Source organism: Phocoena phocoena, chromosome 4 (assembly GCF_963924675.1).
Source record: "Phocoena phocoena chromosome 4, mPhoPho1.1, whole genome shotgun sequence".
In the NCBI taxonomy this organism is placed as follows: domain Eukaryota; kingdom Metazoa; phylum Chordata; class Mammalia; order Artiodactyla; family Phocoenidae; genus Phocoena; species Phocoena phocoena.
In genome coordinates, this window is record NC_089222.1 from 77030920 (window position 1) to 77050723 (window position 19804).

General features: G+C 53.5%; 1 protein-coding gene across 8 annotated transcripts in view; it reads left to right on the forward strand.

Annotated features, from left to right (window-relative positions):
• Positions 1-19804, forward strand: part of MYLK (myosin light chain kinase) — a 178841-nt gene that overhangs the window by 89562 nt on the left and 69475 nt on the right. For 6 of the 8 annotated variants that reach the window (XM_065876031.1, XM_065876035.1, XM_065876033.1 and 3 more), the window contains 6 exons: positions 1073-1270; positions 1976-2225; positions 8819-8890; positions 9325-9930; positions 10219-10598; positions 17500-17616. In XM_065876031.1, coding sequence (XP_065732103.1) covers positions 1073-1270; positions 1976-2225; positions 8819-8890; positions 9325-9930; positions 10219-10598; positions 17500-17616 — 1623 coding nt within the window. Of the gene's footprint in view, positions 1-1072; positions 1271-1975; positions 2226-8818; positions 8891-9324; positions 10599-17499; positions 17617-19804 lie in introns of all 8 variants that reach the window. The other 2 variants (XM_065876030.1, XM_065876032.1) reach the window with 2 other exon arrangements.

Below are 19804 nucleotides of genomic sequence, written 5' to 3' on the forward strand. Positions count from 1 at the left end.
TCCCGCGACAGCCTGGAGGTCCTATCTGGCTTTTCAGTTCCTTTTGAGTTGCAGAAGCGATAAAGATGAGTTGGGAGAGAATCCATGGGCTCACCCTTTTAGGGATCCTAGGATGAACTCCCTGCTCCCTGCTGAAGGCAGTCCCGGGACAGTGCAGGCAGAGGCTGGGTCCCCTCCCCTGCACATACTCCTCGAGTTGATAGAAATCAGAGGTACCCTGCACCTGGCCTCCAGACACATGCTGGCTACCCCATCAGAGACAGATGGTGGTCTCCTCTGTCCTTGAAAGGGCTTGATACCACGCAGCCTCCCTCAGCAGCCGTTCCCGGGGACTTGCTCCCCTGGAAGCAGAGTGCAATGGCTCAGCTCTTTCTGCAGAGGAAACCCTCACAGGTGGCCATTGGTTTATGCCCAAACCAATGGCTAGAAGCTACCTGGGGAAGTAGACTAGTAAAAGTGAAAATGCTCTCCACCATGAGCTGGGTTTAGAAAGCCTGGTACCCATCGGGAAAGCCTGGTACCCATCTTCACCCTTGGACAACATTTGTATGGTAGCAAAATGAAGCGCTAAGGGAGCTTTCCCTTGGTGAAAACTGACAAGGGAGTTTCTGTGAAGTCCCCATGGCATTGCCTGGGCATGTACACAAGGTGTGAGGTGTGCACAGCGGGAAACAGTGTGGAACCCACTGATCCAGCTACCACTCAGCATTATCAAGCAGTTTGAATTCTAATTTTAAAAACCATTCTTCTAGGTTTCCTCTTTTATCTCTGAAGTCATATTTTTCACTTCTGGATTCTTTCTGGTTTCCCCAAATCTGTTGTTAAGTAATTACAATGAACATGCATTGAGTACTTTCTTTGTGCCAGATGTTATTCCAATCAGCGTTTCTAGTGGGCTGCTAAGGTATTAATTTATTTAATCCTCCCGGTGAACCTTTGAGATAGATAGGGTTAGAATATGTTATGGATGGGAAAACTTATGCAATACAACGTCATAGTATTAAGTAGAGTTGCTGCACAGCCCAGGGAAGCACCTCCCTGACGAGCTCCCCTGCCTCTCCTCCCCGTTCAGGGAACCCACCCCCTGAGGTCATCTGGCTTCACAACGGGAATGAGATCCAGGAGTCAGAGGACTTCCACTTTGAACAGAGAGGCACTCAGCACAGCCTTTGTATCCAGGAAGTGTTCCCGGAGGACACGGGCACTTACACCTGTGAAGCCTGGAACAGCGCAGGAGAGGTCCGCACCCAGGCCATGCTCACAGTGCAAGGTGAGGCTGACCCGCTGACCAGCGGCGGGCAGGGGCAGGGGCAGGGAGGCTTTGCTGCCATGGTCTCTCCAAAGGTGATTTGGAGGCGAGAAAAGCATGTGAGTCTACTTTGTCCCCACCACGGACCCCACGCTCCCTTGGTCCCATCCCAGCCCCGGTGGCAGCTCCCCATCCTACATCTGAGGCTGTGGCTGAGTGGGGCCACCCTTCCCTACCTTCTGAAGCTCCTGCCCTCTCCGGGGTACTGGTGTCAAGCTGTGGAGAGTGCTGGGAGAGATATCTCCTAACACACTAACACTTTGGCAGTGACAGATGAGTTACGGGCCTATGATGGTCCTAGCCTTTAGAGAACCCATATTTAAGAGGAGAGACAAATTAAGCACGCATGAAGCAAGTGACAGCCCTTAATCATACACATGTCACGCAGATCATTGGCACATATGCCGGTGCCCCTGTACCTTCTGGACAACCTCCCCATGCTTTGGATATACAAATTCATTTGTTAATATTATCCTGTGAGAAGTAACTAAGACAGATTTGCCATGAGAAGGATGTGCTCTACCTGTATGTTCAATGAAAGTGATTTCTGGACAAGCTGTTCTGTGGGTAACACTCTGTCTTCCGACCTTCACTGCCGTGGAGAGTTGAGTGAGTGCTCTCTGCTGAAAGGCCTCCCTCTCTAACTCGATCCTTTGCTAACTTCAGAGCCTCAGGATGGCACCCAGCCCTGGTTCATCAGCAAGCCCCGCTCCGTGACAGCCTGCCTGGGCCAGAGCGTCCTCATCTCCTGTGCCATAGCTGGGGACCCCTTCCCCACTGTGCACTGGCTCCGGGACGGCAAAGCCCTCTCCAGAGACACTGGCCACTTCGAGGTGCTACAGAATGAGGACGTGTTCACCCTGGTTCTAAAGAACGTGCAGCCCTGGCATGCCGGCCAGTATGAGATCCTGCTCAAGTGAGTCTGCATGACCTGCCAACCTCCTTTAACCCCTACCCCCCAAATTCCTACCTCCCGGCAAAGTCCCTGCCTGGGACTGGGAAGCCAGAGGAATCACAGAGTAACGTGGGGTTGGTTCAAGGTAAAGAAGGTGCAGGCTTGGTACTGCTGCTTTTGTTTCTTCCACTTCAGTACAACAGAGGTTCACTGAGAGCCTTCTCCTCTGAGCTCAGTTCCCCAGAGTCCTCTGTCTTATTACATCCTGGCTTTTGTTCCCCCATTATTTGGTATATGAAGACTATGAAGGAGGGAAGATGGATTCAAATTGGAAAAGCAGCAGGATAGAAGGAATGTGTTCATTATCTCCTGCAGAGTAACAAATTACCCCCATACATAGCAGCCTCAGACAACAAACAGTTACACTCTCATAGTCTGTATGGGTTCCACTTCAGTACAACAGAGGTTCACTGAGAGCCTTCTCCTCTGAGCTCAGTTCCCCAGAGTCCTCTGTCTTATTACATCCTGGCTTTTGTTCCCCCATTATTTGGTATATGAAGACTATGAAGGAGGGAAGATGGATTCAAATTGGAAAAGCAGCAGGATAGAAGGAATGTGTTCATTATCTGCTTAGCTGGATGAGTTTGGGCTCAGGGTTTTACGCGAGGTTTCAGTGAAGATGTCGGCAGGGGCTGCTGTCTCTGAAGGCTCGACTGAGGCTGCAGGGTCCACATCTATGATGGCTCACTCACAGGGCTGTCGGCAGGAGGCCTCAGCTCCTGGCTGTGTGGACCTCTCCCTAGGGCTGCTTGAGTGTCTTCATGACATGGCAGCTGGCTTCCCCAGAGTTGGTGGTCCAAGAGAGAGAACTAGTTGGAACTTGCAGTGTCTCGTATGACCTATCCTTGGAAGTCACACGCCATTACTCCTGCTACACTCTGCAAGAAGTGAGTCGCTAAGTACAACCCATACTCCAGCGGAGGGGGATTAAGCTCCACCTCCTGGAGAAAGGAGTGTCAAAGAATTTGTAGACATTTAAAACCACTGCAGGGACGTTAACTCTCCCCATTCCCTCTTCCTCCCTTTCAAGGTCTTTCTAGGGAACATGGGAAGGTAAGCTCCATGAAGTCACACTGCCGTGTTCCCAGTGCCTAGAACAGTATCTGCCCGTAGTCAGCATTTGATAACTATTTGTTATATGAATGTGATCCAGAAATGTTCTTCTACCTTTAAAATGTTCTAACTCTTAAAATTCCATGCCAACCCTGGGTTGACAGAGACAGAACGCCAGCCCCTAGGGTTGGTATGAGCATTGAAGAAGAGCACTTGTCTGCACCTGGACTCTGCAAACAGGTTGTGCCACGTCCACTTTGCAAGGGGCTTGCTCTCCTGGATCAATCATTTCCCTGTACTGAGTCCATCATGTTCAAGTCTCTGAGCTCCGTAGCAATATGGCAAAGCTACTGCCGTGATGGAGCATTGTTCCTACAGTAATGACAAAACCCAGCGTGTGCTCCATCGGCTTGGGTCCTTTCTGGGCATGTGCTTTATATTTGCATCATTAGCTTTTGCTGTATAACAGATCATCCCAAGACTTAGTGACTTTTAAGAAAATACCCATTTATTATTCATTGGGCATCTTTGGATCTGCTAGGAAATTCTACTTAGCTGGGCAAGGCTCAGCAAACCTCAGCTGAGCTAATAACATGTCTGTGGTCAGCTGATGAGATGTTCATGGGCTGACTGGTCATCCTACCACCATCAGCAGTATGCTCAGAACACATCAACGGCCTTTGCCTTGTGTCTGAACCATTTATTATCAGGAAGACCAATCTGCCTCCAAAATGGAGAGAAGATAGTTCCTTCTTCCTCTAGGCCAGTACAAACAGTGGAAACTGATGGTATGTTAGAATAGAGCTTGTCTGTATGAAAGGAGTGGTGCTTGGAGATAATACTCATGTAATCAAGCTAGACATCCTAGAAGAGATGAGGTTTTTGTGGGATTCTGAGGCAAATGAGTAAAGTCTCGTTGGATAGGCTGAGCACGAGAGGGTAGGAAAGAACAAAGCAAGGCTGTGGGAAGTCTGCCAGGCCAGAGTGGAGGGTTGCACTGGGAGGTCAGCAGGCAGACTGTCTGGGCCCAGCTGGGGACAGTCATAAAACTTAGACTGTCCTAGCTGCAAGGGACTTCAGAAGTTATCTAGCCACCTCCTTGTTTAATAATGGGGGAAGCTGAGGCCTCAGGGTCACGGCCACCCAAAGGTGAGTAGCAGAGCCTAGACTGGAACCCTAGCTCTGTCTTTAAATCAGATGCTCCTCCATTCTTTGTTTCAGTGCACTGGGAACTTGGGAAGCCTGGGACATCGCACTAGGGTCCCCACACGTGCAGCCCTTGCCCCTTTTCCCTCCGCAGAGTCCAGCCTCTTCATTCCTTTGGGAGGCTGCTGCCCTGGCCTTGGCTTTGTCCCCAGTGAGAAGGAGCCAGTACGTGGAAAGTTGCCCTGGGGAGTGTGTGCCAGGCCTGCCAGGGGGCCCGCTGCCCTGTGGCTTTTCTCAGACCCAGACCTAGAGAGAAACCAGACCTAGACCCAGGACAGAATGCCTTTCAAGGAGGGAGACTAGGAGGCTGGGAGGAAGCCAGGCTGAGGGTCGGGGTGGGACAGGTACTCTCTGTCCTGCTGAAGTTTGGGGTACATACGGGTGGTTGGTTTCTACCTCCCCTTCCCTCCCCTAGCCCTTGTCTTCTGAACTAAAAGGGGAAATGTCAAAAAGTCAGCTCCAAATTCCAGCTGAAATATTTCAAAAATTGATACTTGCCAGGAAATTAGTTCTTTAAACTAATTTTGCATATAAAATCCATTCCAGGGGTGGGTGATTCAGAGTGGGACAGCGTCCAAGGCTTTGTAGCCAAAGACTGAGGCTTCTTATTCAGGGTTTAGGAGGCAGGGAACACAAAGGATTCTGTTAGTTGCAAAAGGTACAGCTTACAGGGCGACAGCCGCATGTCCTCTGTGGCAGCACCTGGGCTGTGCATGGGGGGTCGCGCCTCAGTCTCAGGCCTGACTTTGTAACTGAATACAGTATGTGCAGGCACCAAAGAGGGCCAGAGGGACTTCCCTGGTGGCGCAGTGGTTAAGAGTCTGCCTGCTAACGCAGGGGACAAGGGTTCAAGCCATGGTCCGGGAAGATCCCACATGCCACGGAGCAGCTAGGCCCGTGCGCCACAACTGCTGGGCCTGCGTGCTGCAACTACTGAGGCCTGTGTGCCTGGAGCCCGTGCTCCGCAACAAGAGAAGCCACCACAATGAGAAGCCCGCGCACTGCAAAAAGGGGTGGCCCCAGCTCACCACAACTAGAGAAAAGCCCGCGCAGCAATGAAGACCCAATGCAGCCAAAAATAAACAAATAAATAAATTAAAAAGAAAAAAAAAAAAAGGGCCGAAGAGGCTGATCAGCTGGTTAGATTATCTGGGGCGTGGCTTCCAGGCAACAGGCCTCTCTGACCTTTGCAGTCTCCAGAAGAACCCAGGATTAGCCTTCAAAGTCTAGCAGAGACTTAAGTTTGTGGCTGCAGGCATAGTGACCCCCATGCCAAGGAATGATATACATAGTGGGCCAGCCATGGTATCCCAAGTTCTCTACCTCCCATCTGCCCCCTCAGACTGCCTGGGTACCTCAGGGTGAGGCCTGGGGAAGGCCACCTGTACCTGCCTCCTTCAAGGCAGGTAATAGGAAACAACAGAAGCGCTTACCTGCTTCCCCCATGGGGAGATAGAGCTTACTCCAGCTTGGGGGTCAGGGCACCCCACCATTTAGAGCCTCTGAGGGGCTTGGCGAGGGCACAGCAGGGCCATCTGGTCAGTGTCTGCTCCTGAGTTTTGCACCTGGGCTGTGTGCTACTTGTGAGAGGAGGAAACTCAGCTGAGGGGGTGTCAAAAAGGGCTCCCCAGAAAACATGGCCCTTGGGCATCTTGTTGTCCTGCCCCACGCCAACCCCAGGCCCCGTACCCTGTGCTTGAAAGAAAAGTGGGAACAGAGTGGGCTCTACTGGCCAGCAGCCTGGCAGAAGGGGGGTGCCAGGGGGCTGGGCCTCACCCCCAAGGGACCTCCCATGGTTGACCCAAGCCCTGTTAGCCTTCTGTGCTGAGTTCTCAGGATGCTCTGGGGGCCTCCCAGCTTTCCCAGGGCCTGGCACTGAGGAGGCACCTAACTGCTGTTTGTGGAGCACCCTGGGCCCTCAAACTCCCCAAACCTTGAATCTGCACCCCCAAGAGCTTGAGCATTGAGGAAGGTGACCAGGAGGGGACCCCAGAAGATGAGAGGAGGGTTAGGGAGCACGAAAGATCAACCTCTCCTTCTGTCATGTGGGTCCCAGTGTCTAGGAGTGAACAGTGACCCCCCGGGACCCTCAAGAATCATCTGTCACACAGTGGGCTGCTGGGGCCTGACCCGGAGCTGGTCCTCCATTGGGAGGGAGGCCAGGCAAAGCAAGGTAGATAACCACGTGCATCGGCAGAGCTACGGGACACATGCTCAGCTCTCTGTCCACGTGGGGGTGACATAACACACGTTCCCAAACATGGGCCTGCAGGCACAGGTGCCCATCAGGTGGAGCCCACATACCTGCAGTTGATATACACATACACACAGAGACACACACAAACACACACATGTCCCAGAGTAGATTTGTACTGATCAGCAATCAGTAGGGTGGGATGGGAAAGTTACAGGTCTTGGATTCAAGTAGACCCAGGTCCCAACCCCTTCCCCTGCTAGCCAGCTCTGTGAGTTTAGGCAAAATTACTTAACCTTGATGAACTTCATTTTTCTTACCTATAAAAACAATGCTGGGCTTCCCTGATGGTGCAGTGGGTAAGAATCCCCCTGCCAATGCAGGGGACACGGGTTTGAGCCCCGGTCCAGAAAGATCCCACGTGCCGCGGAGCAGCTAAGCCCGTGCGCCACAACTCCTGAGCCTGTGCTCTAGAGCCCACAAGCCACAACTACTGAGCCCACGTGCCACAGCTACTGAAGCCCGCGCACCTAGAGCCCGTGCTCCACAACAAGAGAAGCCTGCACACCGCAACAAAGAGTAGCCCCTGTGCACTACAGCTAGAGAAAGCCCACACACAGCCAAAAATAAATAAATAAAAACAAAACAAAACACAATGCTGACCCCAACCTTTCAGAGCTGCCATGAGTAAGTGAGATGGATTGTGTCTACGGTAGGGTCTGGGGCATGTGTCAGCCCCTGAAGTGCAAGTAAGATGGCCAAGTGCAGGGAATGAGTGCGAGACCCCAAGAGCCCAACACTGCATCCCGGAAACTCCTGGGCCTCCCTTTCTTCCCTTTGCAATGAATGAGCAGAGCAGTGCTCTGAGCCTCACTGGGCTGTGTGGGGACAAGAAAGATAGTGGCTGCAAGTCATGAAGGCTGGAAGGTGGCTATTATCAGGCTGAGTCACCTTTGGCTCTCAGATCTGCACCTCCACTTCCCCTTGTCTGAGCAGAACCTTCTTGGCTGGTCAGAGCCCAGAAATGCCAGCAGGTGGCAGCCTTGTGGGGTCAGAGGGCTGATCTGCTGTAAGCCCAGCACAGCAAGCCTGGTTGCAGCCCCTTTCCTGAGGAGAGGGGCCTCAGCTGGTCATGAACAGCTTTAACAATGGGCTGAAGAATCCAGAGCCCTCTCCATCCAATGGAAGAAGAAAATGGGTCACCCTTGTAGGGAGATACCTGTTAGGTTTTTAATACAAAAAGTTCTGATCTGAGGGCATTCGCCGATGGGTAGGGATTGGAGGGTATTTTCATCTCATGAGCAGGTGAAGGGGACCTTAGCTGCTCCGTGGCATGTGGGATCTTCCGGACTGGGGCTCAAACCCGTGTCCCCTGCATTGGCAGGGGGATTCTTAACCACTGCACCATCAGGGAAGCCCAGCATTGTTTTTATAGGTAAGAAAAATGAAGTTCATCAAGGTTAAGTAATTTTGCCTAAACTCACAGAGCTGGCTAGCAGGGGAAGGGGTTGGGACCTGGGTCTACTTGAATCCAAGACCTGTAACTTTCCCATCCCACCCTACTGATTGCTGATCAATACAAATCTACGGGTAGGGGCACCTTGTGAGGAGAAGGAATAACCACCTCTGTATTAAGGGAGCATGGAGTCAGACTCAGGGTCACTGGGCAGGCTGACCGGGGCCACACAGTCTAGACCAAGGGGCTCCATCACAGCCCTTAGCTGTGTTAGTCTTCACTCTTCCTTGACTGAGTGATGGATTGATCGTATAATTTTTGTAATATACTTACAGAAAAGTAGTCCTACTTCTGGATGCCTACCGTAGCTATTGCCCAGAAGATTGTTTGTTTTTTTTCCTTTTTAAACAAGAGCTGGAAAAATAAAGCGTGACCAAAGTGGGGGAGGGCCCTGCCCTAAATCTAGGTCTGGTGTGGGTGTGTTAGGGTCACAGCTTAGCCCAGGGTCCTGTCTTCCCTGGGGTCAGCCAGCCAGCCCGCCCATGGCCAAGTCCCTGCCTGCCCCGCCCTCCTCACAGCCCTAGGCTGGGCAGGCCCTTGGCCCAGAAAGCCTCTTGATCTGTACTGATCCCTTGAATTCTTCAGGAACCGGGTTGGTGAATGCAGTTGCCAGGTATCACTGATGCTACAGAGCAGCCCTGCCAGAGCTGTCCTGCGGTGAGTACCACCCAGGGGCTGCCCAGCCAGGCCCAGTGCCACCACCCGCCCACCTTCCTCCTGGTCCCAGCAGGCCCAGCCCAGCAGCCCCAGATTGTTTGTATCCTCCAGTAGAGGCTGCCCGAGCCAAGAGGGAGAGATTGGAAGGGGAATGAGGGAGGGAGAGCAGGGGAGGAGAGGGGGGTGAACTTTTTTATTTATTTTTTTTTTTTTGGCATACACCCTTATAAGGCTACTGAAGTCATTACCGATGTAACAAACCAACTAAGAAAGCAAGCGCCTCTCACCAAAGTTCCCTTCTATAAACACGGCCTGGCCAGCCCCCCTCCCCTCCGCCCTCCTTCCCTCCCTGGGGATTTGCTCTCCCCGACGTCTCTTTCTTACCCAGCCCCTTTTCCTCCTGCTACTTTCCTTTTTCCCTTCACTGGTCGCAGGGGAAGGGAGCCTGCCAGCGGTGAGGGCCTCTGCAGCCGAGGAGCTGGCGCTGATGGTGGTGGCGGTGGCGGCTACGGGAGCCTGAGGCCCGGCTGGCCAGCAGGAGGGCAGGGCGGGCCCGACGAGGGAGACGGCGAGGGCGTGCGTGGGGTGCTCACGCGGCGTGTGGAGACGCGGCAGCACACCGAGGAGGCCATCCGCCAGCAGGAGGTGGGGCAGCTGGACTTCCGCGACCTCCTGGGCAAGAAGGTGAGTACCAAGACCTTGTCTGAAGAGGACCTGAAGGAGATCCCAGCCGAGCAGATGGATTTCCGCGCCAACCTGCAGCGGCAGGTGAAGCCAAAGACTGTGTCGGAGGAAGAGCGGAAGGTGCATAGCCCCCAGCAGGTGGACTTCCGCTCTGTCCTGGCCAAGAAGGGGACCCCCAAGACCCCTGTGCCTGAGAAGGTGCCACCTCCAAAACCTGCCACCCCAGATTTTCGCTCGGTGTTGGGCAGTAAGAAAAAATTACCTGCAGAGAATGGCAGTAACAACTCTGAAGCCTTGAATGCCAAGGCAGCAGAAGGTCCCAAGCCTGTAGGCAATGCCCAGCCTTCAGGGTTTCTGAAAACCATGGGCCATGCCAAGCTGGCCGAGACCCCCAAACCCATGGGCCATGCAAAGCCGGCCGAGACCCCCAAACCCATGGGCAATGCCAAGCTGGCCGAGACCCCCAAACCCATGGACAATGCCAAGCCTGCCGAGACTCCCAAACCCATGGGCAATGCCAAGCCGGCCGAGACCCCCAAACCCATGGGCAATACCAAGCCGGCCGAGACCCCCAAACCCATGGGCAATGCCAAGCCGGCCGAGACCCCCAAACCCTTGGGTAATGCCAAGCTGACTGAGACCCCCAAACCCTTGGGTAATGTCAAGTCAGCTGAGACCCCCAAACCCATGGGCAATGCCAAGCCGGCCGAGACCCCCAAACCCTTGGGCAATGCCAAGTTGTCCGAGGCCCCCAAACCAGCTGGGAATGAAGAACTTAAGAAGGAGGTTAAGAATGATGTGAACTGCAAGAGGGGCCATGCAGGGGCCACAGATAATGAAAAAAGACCCGAGAGCCAAGGGACAGCCCCAGCCTTCAAGGAGAAGCTACGAGATCTCCGTGTGGTGGAGGGTGAGAAACTGCTGCTCCAGTGCCAGGTGTCCTCTGACCCCCCGGCCACCATCACCTGGACCCTGAATGGAAAGACGCTCAAGACTACCAAGTTCATTGTCCTCTCCCAAGAAGGTAACACGGTTGGGGCCAGGAGGAAGGGTAGCTCTGTCCCAGCCACCGTCAGCTCCTGGAGCCCTGGCTTGTTGATGGTGTTGGTAGCCCAGAGCCTGGGTGGGAAAGGCCCACTCTCTGTGCCCCTCACTCACGGGATTGGTGCCCGCCACACTCCATGGCAGGGGGACAGGGGTGGGTGCCTGGTCCCCCAGGCACATTCCCAGATCTCGGCATCTGCCTGGCAGAGCCCCCTCATGGCACCCCTAGGCGTGGCTCCTCAGAGCAGGCCTGGGCTAATGCCCAGCTTTGGCCCAGAGAAGGCTCCGATCATAGGCTTGGAAATGGGGGCACTGGGGTTAGGGCTGACCAGGGGCTTGGGGCTGAGAACTGCCTTTGAAGCAGTATTTTAGGTTCAGGTCAGGGTGTGCAGTGACGGGATGTGATTTGGGGTCAACAACTTAAGTCTTGATAACGTTGTGTGTTTGAAGGGACCCGAGGGGCAAAGCCAAAACCCCAAGCAGCCCCTATGGCACATACTCACAGGCAGAGCCACTCGCTTCCTAATTTGGATGAGACTTTTGTTTGCTGGTATTTCACATTCTTGGGTTGTGGAGAGAAGGGGGGGGGGCCTAAATCCTGCCATCTGGGGCCTTTCAGGGTTTGGAGTTCTCAGATGGGCCAGTTTAACCTAGAGAAGAGATGGGGACGAGACGGGTATTTTCTCTGACCCCTCATTTGGTTTGAAATGTTTCCGTAAATCCCAGTCCTGGATGGGAGCTCCGAGGACAGCAGGCTTCCCACGCCCCACTCTGGTGGCCGGCCCTAGGATAGAGTCTGGCCTGACTCGAGGCTGATGCTGGTAGCTCTGGACAGGGCAGGGCACAAGCTCCCGGGGTCGTGGCATTTTAACCTTGAGAGGTAGAGGGCAGTCAGGGCAGAGGCCCTAGCAGACAGGTCCTGTCAAATCCAGATCAGCTGAGACAGAAGCACTCCCCCCGCTGTGCTGCCTTCCTTCCCGTCCTCTGACGGCACCCCTCTCCACCCCTCCCTCACCCCTCATCTGGCTTTCTTTCTTCCTCTTAAAAACCCTAATGAAGCATTTGAAAATAGCATCCCTCTCCCCTCACGATGGAGTTTCTGTCTTCACTCTGCAGCTCAGACAGCAAATCTGGAACAGCTGAGCGTTTTGAATCTAACTGCTGAAGGAGTAAAGGGGAAATTAGCCAGGAGAGAAAAAAAGGGTGTCTTTTCTGCTAATGTGTTGACACGATAGCATTTCCACATGAAAATCCTCAGCTTGGTAGGGGCCTCCAGAAGTCATCTCATCCATCCCCCTGCCTCTGCTAGTTCGGCCTTTCCACACACAGGAAGGTATGGGGGATCACCACGGTGGGATGAGATGTCCAGGGGAGTGGATGCCAAGCCTTCCCTGCCACCTCTGTGGGCCCCTCCCTGTTGGAAAGTTTCGGGTAAAACTGACCCGAAACCTCGACCAGGAGAATCTCCCAGGTTACCCTGTGGTGACCTCTCGGGGCGAGACGGAAGGTGGGCAGCTGCCGTCGTGGGGACATGTGTGGTCCCATAGTCCTACACGCTGTGAGGTCCGTGGCTGTACCACCCTCGGGGAAGCTGATGTTTGGACGGCTGAGGGCAATGCCCATGGCTGTGCAGCTGTTGTGGGACCTGCGTGGAACCTGCAGAGCCACCAAGAGCTGCTTATAAACAATCAGCTGGACAAAGCAGTGTAAGCACGCCTCAGCTCTGGTCTCAGAAACGCACCTGAGCCCTTAGAATGGGCTCTTCATACCCAGGGTGCCTTGGTGTAGCACAGCTGCTGGGCGCCGAGACCCTTTTACACTGGCTACTCCAGTGTCACCTCCCACAGAAAGCACCTCAGACAGACCCTTTAGGTCTAAAGCTGGGGAAGGAGACATGATTAAATGAAGGCCAGCACAGTGAGAGAATAGAGAGAGACTGGGGCAGGGGGGCAGGGGGGGAATTATGGAGATAGCCCCCAAACCGACTGTTAAAAAGGTTCTAAATATTTGTAATTCTCCTTTGAAAAATAAGAATAGCCTGCACTAATTGAACACCACGTGCCAGACACTGACCCAGGCATCTTACTATGCTTTTCACTCATTTAATCCTCACAACCGCTGTACTGCCCATCTAACAGAGAAGTTAAGCGCTTTGCCCAAGGCTGCACAGCTGGTTAGTAACAGAGCTGGGATTGGAAGGCAGGCATTTGAGTTCCAACGCCTAGACCGCTGTGCTGTATCACCTCTTAGTTAATTCTTGTTAGCGTGTCAGCATCCTGGTCCTTCCCTGGTCAGCTCCCTGAGAGCGTTGTCTATCAAGGGAAAAGGCTAATGGCTGTTTATTCCGCAACACGGCCAACAGTCGTCAGGAGGCTGGAAGACTGGCGGTGCCCTCTGGGCTTGTGAGTTTCTGGTATTTTCACTGCAGTAGAGGAAGCTGACCTTGAAACAGGCCTGGTAGGGAGAAGGCCTGGTCTCAAAGCAGCAGCCACACTGTGTCCACTGTCCCTTCTCTAGTGCTTCCCTGTCCAAGTCTACAAGAGCCCGGGTCAAACACAGACCCAGGAGAAAAGCTGCGGTAAAGCCTGGTCAGTGACCCCTTCAGGAGGCTCCTCTGCAGGGAGTGGGACCCCTGAGAGGTATGAGTAAATCTGCTCCTGATAGATCTGGAAAGAGAGGACACACACGCACAGTGATAAACCTCTTCCAGCCAAGTGCCGATGATGGCTGCTGGGAGTGAGAGGAGAGGGAGCTGAGGGCTGGGCTGCAGGGAGAGGCTGGTGGTGAAAGAGCAGGGCCTTGATCTGAAGTGTGAAGGCAGGCAGGGCCCGCAGCAGGAGAGGGAGGGTGTGGGCTTCCCCGGGCAGGAGCACAGGCGGCAGCCAAGGCAGGCCTGCTCCCAGCATCATCTGGGCTCGAGAGGGAGGCACGGCCTCATTGCATCCTCCATCATGCTAAGAAGGAACCCAATTCTAAAGGCAGCAGGGAGCCATGTAAGAGTTGGGAATGGAGAGCAATAGACACAAAGCTGGGGGTTACGGCTTTTGATTGATTCTGTGCCCAAAGACAAGGAAGGAGCTTACCGAAGAGGGTGGGGAGAAAGGTGGTGAGGCCTGGACCAACAAGGTAGCCATGGGCACAGACAGGAGATAAGCAGTGCAAGAAGCAAAGGCATGACTGGGTCACAGTGACGGCACCAGTGGCAACAAGGAAGGAAGCTGGTGTTTTGAGGGGTTTGTAGGGAGAAGGGGGTTGCTAAGTGGGTTTCCCTATCCTTCACACCCTCCTGAGCATCCTCTCCACCCCCGCCTCCCTGGCTCGGAACCATACTTGCTCCACTGCACTGAACCCCCTTCTGTTACCTCATCTAAGATCAAGGTTCACTTCCCCCAGGACTCCTTCCCAGACTGTTGTCCCTGGGGCCTTTGGCCATGACAGACTCTTGTGCCCTTCCCCCATCAATGTGTGTGTCTGTGACCTACTGCTGGTGGGCACTGTGGATAGGTTTCAGGGGTGCTTCTCTGAACCCTGTACTTGGATAGGGCTCATAGCCCACAGGCCCCCCAAAACATGATTATGTCCACTCTGTCTAGTACCAAGGAGAGCAGGAGAGGTGTGATGGCAGGCAGTTGAGTTGACTGTTCCTTCTTGGAGGGACCTGTGGAGGAGTCCTTGCTCTGCTTGCATCCCCCAGAGCAGCAGGGCGGAGGGTGCTCACTTACAGCAGCTGGGCCTGCCCTCCAGGCCTGCAGGGTGGCCTCACCAGGCCCTTTCTGGACCCGCAGCAGTGCTGCTCAGGCCTTGGCCCAGGACTGGGAGGCCCATGGCTGGCCAGTGGGCTCTGCGCTGCTCCTGAGAAGTGCTTTCATCTTTATGCCTCGTTTCCTGTCACCGGGCCAGGCTTCTGTCCCTGGCAAACATTTCTCCCCATCTATGAATGAGGGTTCATTTTTGTTGCTGCTGTCAACCGATGATTCATTTTTAACTGCCTTCAGTGTGGGATCTTGCAAAGGCTTTTTCAAAACCTGTATAAGTCCATCCTATAGAACACAAGGATTTATACAGCACCTACTATGTGTGAGGCAGTTTTCTAGCCCTTTTCACTGTATGCATAATCCACTTGAAGAATTCTGTGTCAGGCATTTTTTTTTTCCTTTTAGAAACTATACTATCTTTTTCAGTGGTAGGTTGTTTGATTAAGTGTTCGTGACTTTCTGTTGCATAGATCCTACCAGATCACCTGCTCCAGAAATATGCCTTGGACATTCTCAGGATGGCAAATTTTTGTTTTTAAACTGACTGCATTCCAGGCTCAGGAAAAACATTCATAATAGTCACTGCCCTCCATGATCTAGCGTGGGAGAGAGGCGTGTGTTTCAGTAACAGCCTTGGGAGGCCAGCTCTGATAAAGGTGAACTCAGGGCACAGAAGAGGTCCACCGACAGCCAGGGGTGCTTAGAGATGGCAAGGAAGGCACCATCCCTGAGGAGGTGACCTGGAGCTGAGCTGTACTGTCCTGGCATGCCGGGGGGACCAGGTCAGGAGACACTGCTGACTGAGGGCAGCCTCGGAGCAGAGCCTCTAGGGCTTGGGACCACTCCCTCTACCTCGTACACCCCGCACCTCCTCTCTCCACACACTCAGAGAAAGCACAAGACGGTGGGGGTGGTCTTCAGACTCTGTGGCCTTGAGGGGCTCTCCCAGGGACCAGTCTAGCTGAGCCCTTCATTGGATCCCTGGTTCCCATCCCCCTCCCCTTCCTCTAAAATTCCCCACCAGGCTGAGGCTTCTCAAAAAAAACTCTGGGAAACAGTTTTTCTTCTGGAGGTCAGGAATAAGCTGTCCCACAGGAAATACCAGATGCTTCAATCTGGGCCAGCCCAGCCTCCAGGCCTGCCGGGGGCCCTCCCCCAGCCCGCGCACATGGCCAGGGGTCCAGGCTCTGAGCGGCTTGGAAAAACTGCCTTTCTGATGCTCCCCCCGCCCCGTGAAGGGCGAGGGCCGTGGTCTACATGCTCCACCTCTCCTGGAGGTCTCACTACTCTTTTGTCCCATTTGGGTTTAAGACTGAAGGCAGCTGGGGGACTGAAGCTGAGAGACAGTCAAAGATTCGACCAGGATGTCTGTTGGCAGGAGGATACCTGCTCCCCGAGCCTTAGCCTCAGACTGAGGGAAAATGGCAAGATGGGTCCGTTTCTTCTAAGCCGCACGTTTGGGGGCCGGAGGTCATCTGCGCATGCCCCTGCCCTCCCAGATGAATGGAAGTGTCTCTCTCTAGAAGATAGTAACCCTCGTTCCCTGATTCCTGTGCCTCATATAGTTCTCGCTCTCACCACAGAGTTCCTAAAACTCCAACCTAAATCCTTTCTCTTGCAGCGTCTGCAAATTCTGTCTCCTAGCCACAATGAGAAGAGATCCTGAGGCATTGCCGACCCTGGTGGGAGAGCATAGTGAGGTCCTTCTGAGAGGTGGGGTCTCAATGAGAGTGTAGGAGGGAGGGGCGCAGATCAGCCATCCTGCCCCAAGGGGTCGGCAGGACTGAGGTTTCCCTGTTGAAGACCTTACCCAGGTCTCCTCCAGCCTTAGTGAGGTTCTCTGGGCAGAACTGACATCACCCTTCCTCTCTCTGAATATCCTGGTATTTGTTGGTTAAGTCTGTGCATCTCATGGGGTCAAGTCTGTGCATCTCATGGGGTTGCGGGGACTTTTGAGATCAAAGGCCATGCTGATTCGCATACGCACCTGGGATGCACACAGCCTTGCCCGCTCAGAGCCAGTGACTTGTGCCGGGCAGTGTGGCGGAAAGGGAGGTGGCCGGAGCCAGTGGCTCCAGGCGGCAGGATGCACGTGGCTCTGGCTGTATCCTTCTCCTCGTATGATGACGGCTGCCCTGACGACAGGGCAGCTTTGGGCAGGACGCCGTGCTGCTGGCTTGTGTGTTTGTCTGATGGCAGGGACGAGGGTACTGCTGCCCTCCTGCCTGGCCCAGCGAGCCCAGTCCTCAGCCTGGTGTATCCCCACACCCTAAGGGAAACTCCCCAAACGTGTCCCCCAGGGAAGTAGCCAGCCCTGGGATGAGAGAGCTAGGATGGGTGAGGACCAGACTTCTGTTCATGCCCAGTCTGACCCCTCCTTCAGTCAGGTCAGAAGAGGTGTGCTGGGGCAAGGGTAGCCCTGTGGAAAAGAAGGCCATCCCTCTCTGAGGGGACCAAAGGACCCTGCACTGAGAGAGGCAGCCCCACAGAGGCCCTCTCCCAGCCCAGCGCCCCTCATCGGCCATGATTCTCAGCTCAGATACCATTCCTGAAAAGCCAGCTCCAGGGTCCCAGGCTGGTCACTGTCTCCTCCCAACAGATCAGCCCACAGGCCAGTGTCCCTGCTGGACAGGGGCTCCTGCCCTCCCCCGCTCACCTCTTTGTTCAAAATGCCCTTTTCTAGGATGCATTCCCAGAAGCATTGGTGTAAGCAGGGCAGAGTGTCCTCACCTGCCAGTGTCCCTACCACAGTCTGTAGACCTGAGCCTGACTACTGCTTGTCTCTCTCGGTGACATCCAGTGTGAGGGCCTGGGTCCATCTGCCCCTTCTATTGTGCTGATGCTCTCCAAAGGCAGAGGCTCTTTCTCTCTCTTCTTACCTTTCTATCATATCCCCATGAGAGAACTTGCCTGGGTCGGGGGCGGTTGGGTATACTTAGGGATCAGTTATTGTGAATCTGGGTTATCAGCAAAAACTGCCTTGGCTCTGGTGGGGCGAGCAGGTTGGTTCCCACAGGGCCTCTGATTTCTGGGCGTGTGAATAACTCTTGCTCTGATGCTCCAAGTGCCCGGCAGGTGTTGGGTTCAGACCCGGTCCACTCAACAAATGTTCCTCTTCCCACCCAGGCTCACTGTGCTCCGTCTCCATTGAGAAGGCACTGCCCGAGGACAGAGGCTTATACAAGTGCGTAGCCAAGAACAGCGCCGGCCAGGCTGAGTGTTCCTGCCAAGTCACTGTGGACGGTAGGTCGTGCCCACCCACCCCTGCCACACGTAGAATCCCGCTTCTCAGCGCCCCCTTCCCACCGTACCTGAACAGGGCTGCAGCCGAGGCTGCCATCCCAACCTGAGGCATTCACTTTGTGGGTGACAAACCATCTTTTGCAAAACAATGAGACAGGAAGGAAAGTGCGAGCTCTACTTGGTGGTCCCCTGTGACCTCACAGCCCTGCCCCCGGCTGGGAAGAGGGCTGCTCACCTTGCTGGTCCCCCTTCCCCAGTCCTGACCCCCACATGGCCAGGCAGGAAAGGGTGAGACAGGGCAGGAGGAGAAAAGACACACCCACAGGAAAATGACTACATAGTATTTTACAAGCCGCAGAGAACAAGTGTCAGTGCCAGCAGGACAGACCCGTGAGGAAGAGGGAGCAGAGTGAGGTCCAAGTGGGGACACTTCCTCCAGGAGGTGAGTAGGGGCTGAGGCTTCGGGTAACGGGGACAGGCCTGCCTCTGCAGTTAGAGAAAAGTACTCATAATACAGCAGAGGGAGAGGAAGAGACGCATGAGGACGGAGAGGCTTACCAGGTCTGAGTGGAGTTTCTTGTGAGGAAGGGGCGAATCCAAGCTGTAAGGAATGGGGATTTGTCCTAAAGAAATGCAGGTAGTGTGTTTGTGACTTTCCTTTTCTCCTCTGTGTAGGGTTAGAATAAGAGGCTTGGAAGTAGATGGTTTAGGCCACCACCCTCACTTGGGACGGGACACCCGGGCTGTTCAGAGAGGGAAAGCTTCCCTCATGAGGTTCCCTGCTCTACTGAGGGCCAAGCCAGGGCCAGAGTCCCATCTTGGGACTTGCAATCCAGTGCCCTTTCTTGGTATTTTGTTACTTGCCTGGAACTGTCTAAAAAGGTAGTTTGGGGGAAACAATTTCTTGCCCTTGAAACGCCTGGTTAGTAACTATCAGTGACACGTTAAAAGCTAGTGTCCAAATAAGGCATCTTGAAGACCAGTTTTGTTGTTCCTCTGACTTTGAATATAATCACTTGGCTTCTAAACCCCTAATCTGTTTCACCCCCGTTCCACAAGATGTGGAATCCTTGTCTCCATTCTGGATTTTGTAATATGATTTCCTGATCATAAAAGCCGAGATCCGTGACACCTAATGAGTGGGAGAAAAGAAAAGAGAGTCTTAAAAACCAAAGTCTTCTTTAAAAAAACATATAATGGTAACACAAATTAAATTGTCAGTAGCCAACAGTAAACCTGAAACTGTAGAATATTGTGGGTGTCTCCCTGGAGTTCTGTGAATGTGTTTGTCACAGGGGCTCTGGAGTCTAAGGGAGCAGATTCCATGGGTCAAAGTGTATGGTCAGTTCAGAAGGGGGCTTGAAACACATGTTTTGAGGCTAGGGGCCGCTGCTTCTGATTACTCCTGTCACCCACCCAGGTCAGAGTTCTGCTTCTTTCTAGACAGGTACTGCAATTGAAAAAACAGTGTTTCTGGGAACTTGACCCCAGAAACCTATTTCTAGCAGTGCCACACTTGGGACCCATGCTGGTTCCAGAAGGAAGCCCTGCCTGTTAATGAGGTTATCTGCTTTGGGAATCCCTAGCCTCTTTGGGTCCTATTTACATGGCTAGCTGAAGGCAGGACTGCAGTTCATTCTCCTTATCTGCAAAGTGTCAGCACCTTTTCCAGAAAGAGCAAATGGCTCATTTTTAAAAATTTCCTTTTTCCCCAGAGAATACATTTGGGGATTCTTTTTTTTTTTTTTTTTAAGGTTTGGGAATTCATTCTGCAACTTAAAGGGCTTTCTTTGCCCCTAAGTTAGTCTCCTTCTAATCTTAGCCATCATAATGTCCCCGATCCTCTCAGCTCTCCCCGCACCCTTAGGCGAGAGTACCTGGCTTAGAGGTCCCAGTGGGCCCATGCACCCTTTGATATTATAGGCAAACTTTTATGTGTTTGTGGGTTAGAGCATTTTTCTGAAGAAAGGGTCCACAGGTTTCAAACAAATTCTTAAAAGAAGTCATGAATTAAAAGACAGTGAAGAACCACTTGCCCTAAGAAGAAACCTTGCCTGAACTTTGAAGCCTAGCTGTTGGGCAGGGTCTTCCATTGCTCTCCACCTGCAGCTGCCCTGCTAAACCTCTGGATAAGACCAGTCTTGCTTCCCTCCTAAGGGGCTGCAAGGTCCTTCTCATCTCGGGGTGA